We start from the raw sequence: 6554 nt of genomic DNA on the forward strand, positions 1-6554 counted from the left end.
TTTTTTTTTTTAACAAGGGTTCAATGTGTTGTTTTAGGTGGGATAAATGTATCACTAGTATCACTATAAGTTTAGCATGCACAATGGTTTGGTTATTTAGCCAACCAGCTAAATAAGACTAGAAACCAATATGAAGGATTATTGATTGCTGAAATGTTGATTTTTAAATGTATATTTTCTATCATCATCTTCAGATATTTCAATCTTCAGATACTTCAAGGCTAAGGTTAAAATCACGATGGCATAAAATAACATCTGATCTGGTCATTTTATTATTAACATTTTCCTCTAAAGCCATTACTTCCTATTTTCAGTGGTTTGGTACTATCTGAGTGATATAAACAAGCTAGAAAGATAGCAAGAGACACAGAAGACTTGTGATTTCCATTGCTTCTGAATGTAGGAGGCAGTAATACACACTGACAGATCTAGAACAGCATGAACGGGGGATAGACAGACGTGCAGTGAGAATGACAGAGGGATGTAGGGAAATCAAGGGATATGTTGCTCCTGCTGTGAACTAGATGTGCCGGCATCATCATTACACGCTGACTGTGAAATGGCTGTTCCTTCTGATCAGCAGAATCACAGGCCTGTTCAGAGTGGAGTCGTAGTATACTATATGCAGTAAGCACTAGTGGTTGACCGATATTGGTTTTTTGACAGCCGATGCCGATATCTTGGAAAGCGGGGTGTCCTATGGCTGATATAAAGCCAATATAATTTTATTTATTTTAATTAATATTTAAGAAATTTGAAATCATTTGAAAATGGATTAAAAACATAAATGTATCAAATAAACATACTTCAGATGTTATTTCACAAATAAATAAATATTTTATAAAAATATAATTAAAAAGGAAATAAACTGTAACCAACAGCACTCAGTATTCTGGGAAGTTTTTGTGCATTGGGAATAATATTTTTTCAAATAAAGCCAAGATAACACTCATTTTACATACAGCACACAGTGAAAATGACATGAATATGGCAGTGGGCAAATGCATAAAGTGCAGCATAATTTGAAATCACGAGTTTGAAGTTTGTCTATCGCGCATCTCCAGTAAAGCTGAACTCTCCTCCAGTCCGCATTCAATTCGCACGGACCGACCGTCACACAGAGAACACGCGATCATGCAGGTCACATGCATACTTCACAAGATCTCACAGCTGACTAAGTTTGCAAGGTTTGTGAAATTAAATGTTCATTAGTCATTCAAAGATTTGTTTAAATGATATAAATGCGTATTTGCTGAATGCTGATGGCAAACGAGAAAGTATTATAATGTTTGCCTTTCTATTACTAATATAAACGCAATTGTTATAATACTTTTTGTATACATTTTAATTCCTTTACACATAACGCACAGTTTCTACCAATCTCATGTTAATATGTCACAATATTTTTAATGTATTTTTGATCAAATAAATGCAACCTTGGTGGGCATAAGAGTGCATGTGCTCATAGCACTTTTGAGGTCATGCACCAACAAAGTAGTGTATGAGTTTTTAAAATGTTTATCATTGCATAATGCATACTGTTTCACATGCAGTTTAAACAAAGTATGCACTCAGTGCTTACTAGTGGTCTACCGATATATCGGCCGATATTTGGCATTTTTCAAATATTGGCATCTGCAGATAAGTTTTCCTGTTTGGCCGATGCGTTATTTTGACGGCACAATAGACTTTTATTTTGACAGCGCTGAGAATGGCAGTGCCTGAGCATACAGTGCTCACATTCTTCCTCTTGTTCGCTGTCATCGTTAACAGTTCTGTTTAGAAGTCTGTTTAATAATCAGATAGAACGGTTAAACACTTCTTCACACAGGGCCATGTAGTTTTGGATTTAGTTTTCCCTTAATAATAAAAACCTTCATTTAAAAACTGCATGTTGTGTTTACTTGTGTTATCTTTGACTAATATTTAAATTTGTTTGATGATCTGAAACATTAAAGTGTGACAAACATGCAAAAAAATAAGAAATCAGGAAGGGGGCCAACACTTTTTCACACCACTGTATATCAGAAAAAATACATAAATTCTAACCCTTTTTATTTAAAAAATCTTTTGATTAGATTTGAATTCCTTAAAATCAAACATAAAACCAATTAAGATTAAAATAAACTGCACTGATCCGACTGCTGGTCCATAATATTGTCAGAAAAACAAATTTGCATACTGTATGCTGATTTTAGTATGCAAACTTTGAACAATTATATGGGTAATTTCATATTATTATTTGCATTTAAAATGGTTTTGTTCACCCTGCTGTCTGAGTCTGATCAGACCTTTGACTGATTTCTGGGATGCAAACTTGTAACCCACCACTTTTATTTTATTATCTCTTTCTCATTCTGTCTCTGTCAGAATGTGATAAGATTTTTTGTGGCATAATGACAAAGATGCCAGTATTTTAGCCTGTGGGTGATTTAAAAAAAAAAAAAAAAACTATTATTGCTTTTATTTAGACATCGGACACATTAGATGGAGTGAGAGAGAGCGGATGTGTGTGTTTGTGTATGTCACCCTGTTCAATTTTAAAAATGTGTGTTCCATAGTTGGCGTTGGCTATAAAGTTTGACCTGGGTTTGACCCAATCCACACAATACTGTGCCCTTACAACACACGGCCTTCTTGAGGGTTGTAAAATGGCTCTAGAGTTCAGGGTTAGGTTGAGTGCTTTCCGAACCGTTTATGACACTCAGGCTTTTAGAAGACCTTTCCGTGACCCCGACACTCACCTGCTCCCTCTACAGTTCACCAGCATTTTTGAGAAATCAACATGTCTGCCAAGTTTAGCCGATTAATTTCTGTGAATCCGTTCATCTGGGCGGTTAAAACTATTCATAGATTGATTTGGATAATGATTGCAAAGTCCGTACGTGGAATTGTACATATTCTTGGAAAATTTGACTACTGAATATCTGTGCGACTGTGATATTGTTTAAATATAGATTTCATTCAGTTGTCTCACTTTCTCTGTTTCCCATCCCCCTTCCTGTCAGCTCTGTGTCTCTGTGGTTTGTAGTGAAATCTGGGTCACGCTGCATGATGCTGTAAGTCATCTCAAACGCACAGTGAGACTGCAGATGATTCCTGGCGTGCGCGGGTCGCTGTATTTGCGTAATCCTGCTCTCTGTTGCACTGAGATTTAGATAAGAACTTTTAGAACTTTATTTAACTTTATACATTTGAGATTACAATGATTTCAACAGCTCAGTAAACTTAGATTAACCTACTATCAGATGTCACAGAGATAGCGGTGTGTGTCTTTCTTGTTTTCCTGTTCTTAATATTAACGGAAAAGGTTATTTTGTCAGATTATGTTTGCACATATATTTATATCCCATTGACTGATGCTGATGTGTATATCAGAAAAAAAAATCTAACCCTTTTTGTTATTTTATTCATGTATTAAAATAACTAAATTTATTATTTTTGATATTTTAGATTGTATTAAAATCACAAAATAATACATTTTATTACTTTATTATATTTAATATATTCTTATATCTTAAATAGAATTTGATTTTATCTGAAAAATGTATTATTATATTATATACATATAATATTTTAATATACATATATTTTATTTTATTTTAGTAATGTATTACTAATTAGTAATGTATTTTAGTAATAGCATGAAATCATGTATTTTGTTACTTTTATATACTTTATTTTATTGTTATTTCATAATTTTTTTTACATTTTTAGATTTTATTTTCTTTAAGAGAACTATTTTATTTTAATTTAATAATGCATTAAAACAACATTAAATATGTTGTACTGTCATATATATATATATATATACAGTGGGTACGGAAAGTATTCAGACCCCCTTAAATTTTTCACTCTTTGTTATATTGCAGCCATTTGCTAAAATCATTTAAGTAAATTTTTTTTCCTCATTAATGTACACACAGCACCCCATATTGACAGAAAAACACAGAATTGTTGACATCTGGGGGTCTGAATACTTTCCGTACCCACTGTATATATATAATATTTCTTGAAATTTAATTTAATTTAATTTGAATACTATGTGAAAATAACATAAAATTATATATTTTATTCTTTTTAAAAAATTTTTTTTACATGTTTTTAGATTGTATTTTCTTTTATAAGTATATTTATAAAATCAATGTGTTAATGTATCTGTTTTTAATGACATTTTTAGTTTTTAATTAAGGTATTATTTAGTAGATTATTCATGTTTTACTATACATCTGATAACCTCAGCAAAACACATACACATTTACGTAGCTATCTATATGAGGACATACCATAGACTTCTATTGTTTTTATACAAAGCTAATACTAATTACTATGGACTTCCTTGATAATTTTGAAAATGAGGCCTCACTCTTTAATTTGCGTGTACTTAAATTACATCTCTCTTGCTTTCTCTGTAGAGGACGGTGGTGAGCGGTGGTGTCTGATCTGTGGGGACCGGGCATCCGGGCTGCACTATGGCATCATTTCCTGTGAGGGGTGTAAGGGCTTCTTCAAACGCAGTATTTGCAACAAGCGCATCTACCGCTGCAACAGAGACAAGAACTGCCAGATGTCCCGCAAACAACGCAACCGCTGTCAGTACTGCAGACTGCAGAAATGCCTTCAGATGGGAATGAACCGCAAGGGTGAGCGAAACACGAGCAACACACAACCTCACACACACACACACACAGAGACAGACAGACACACACGGGTGATGATGATTCAAACCAGCAGATTTTGTCCTGATTAAATCCAACATGTTTACATTCATGGGCATGTTAACATTCATACCTGTGCTTAAGAAATGCAGTGACAAACCTGTTTAAATCAAGGATATTATTATTATTATTATTAAAATGAAAATTTGATTAAAAATAAAACATTCATTAACTAAAATACAAGTCATTAATTAATAAGATATAATAATATATGAATATAAAAATAATATAATTTAAAAATAACAATGTTAAATAATTTATATTAATTTCTAATTCTAGTTTATTATAAAAAAATATATATAATTTATGTATAAATGAAAATGTTATTTTGTAAATAAAAGCACATTTTTATCATCATTATCATCATCTAAAAGAAAATAAAAATAACCATGATTTATTTTTAGTTTAAGTTTTTGATGCTAAAAATATTATAAAACTTTAGATATTTAAAACTTGGCTATTAATCAGCTAAAACATCCTTTTATCTTCTGCTTTGGCCTTGTTTTTTCTTATCTTTACCTGTGCTATTTTTCTTTTCCTTTCTCCTTTTTTACACACATCCATTCAGAATTACAATTTCACCCTAATTATGCAGCACGTCTTTTGTAGAAACACAAAAACAAAATGTTCAAGGTTTATGCACTATTTAGTATTTATTTACCTCTTAACTCTGTCCCCCTCATCTGCTCTTTGATGCTGCTTCATTAGAAGCAGCTATCTGATTTTTCTACTATGTAAATGAAGAGATATAGATCAGGGTTTGATTGGGCATGCCTGAAGAAAATAATGCACAGAAATCAGATAGTAGATCTGGGTTGCGATGCTGATAACAGATGATTTCTTGATCCAGAGCATGCTGTCCCTGTCTGTCTGTTTCTCTGGGCAAAACTCTCACACACACATAAACATATAAATAATATACAATTTCTAGGCTTTAGCCTAAGACAAACACTGTTGATTGTACTTGCCTGCGGTTTACACCAGAGGGAGCTGTTGGTATTTATTGCTCGATCAACCACCAACTTCCTCTTGCATTGTTCTGGCAATATTTGATTTGCAATACTAGCAACCTGCTTATATGCTGTATAATGCATTACATGTATACCAATGTGGGTAATTTTTTTAAATCAATTTTATGTAAAAAAAAAAATCTTACATTTTTGCAGCCCCATTGAGAAATCAGTCAAGAGGAGACGTTAAAAATCTTGGTTGATATTGCTGGTTAATTTATCAAATTGAACATATAACAACATATTGAGAGAATTGCATTGTTGGATATAATATTTGAGATGTGCTCATTCTGGAAAATAATAATAAATCGTCCAGTATTTAATACAAAAACACTGTGCACGGTATATATACTGAATATTGTTGAAATAGTATTTGTAGTATGGAAGTATGCAGTCCGAAACATAACTTTTTATCTCTTTTTCAGCAATCAGAGAAGACGGGATGCCAGGAGGGAGAAACAAAATGACTGGGCCTGTACAGGTTAGAATTTTTTTTTTTTTTTTTTTAATTGCTTGCGTCTCATCATTGTGTTTCCTCTGAGAGCTGAGTGAGATTCTGAAGGCCACGAATGGAGGAGATCAATTGTTCTTTGATACAAACAGAAACCCTCTCCTTCGCTCTTTCTTTCTTATTAGTATGTATACAGCATATAAATATCTAGAGCAGGGGTGCCCAACCCTGTTCCTGGAGATCTACCTTCCTGCAGAGTTCAGCTCCAACCCTGATCAAACACAACTGAACCAACTAATTAGAATCTGAAGGAGCCATTGATAATTACAGACAGGTGTGTTTGATCAGGGTTGGAACTGAACTCTGCAGGAAGGT

At 33.0% G+C, this 6554-nt stretch overlaps 1 protein-coding gene across 1 annotated transcript in view; it reads left to right on the top strand.

The window, feature by feature from the left end:
- LOC107740204 (nuclear receptor subfamily 6 group A member 1-B-like) overlaps positions 1 to 6554 on the top strand; it is a 28303-nt gene that overhangs the window by 16285 nt on the left and 5464 nt on the right. The window contains exons 3-4 of the mRNA XM_016552552.1: positions 4416 to 4643; positions 6154 to 6209. Coding sequence (XP_016408038.1) covers positions 4416 to 4643; positions 6154 to 6209 — 284 coding nt within the window. The remainder of the gene's footprint in view (positions 1 to 4415; positions 4644 to 6153; positions 6210 to 6554) is intronic.

This window comes from Sinocyclocheilus rhinocerous, unplaced genomic scaffold (genome assembly GCF_001515625.1).
Source record: "Sinocyclocheilus rhinocerous isolate Xijiao unplaced genomic scaffold, SAMN03320098_v1.1 scaffold405, whole genome shotgun sequence".
In the NCBI taxonomy this organism is placed as follows: domain Eukaryota; kingdom Metazoa; phylum Chordata; class Actinopteri; order Cypriniformes; family Cyprinidae; genus Sinocyclocheilus; species Sinocyclocheilus rhinocerous.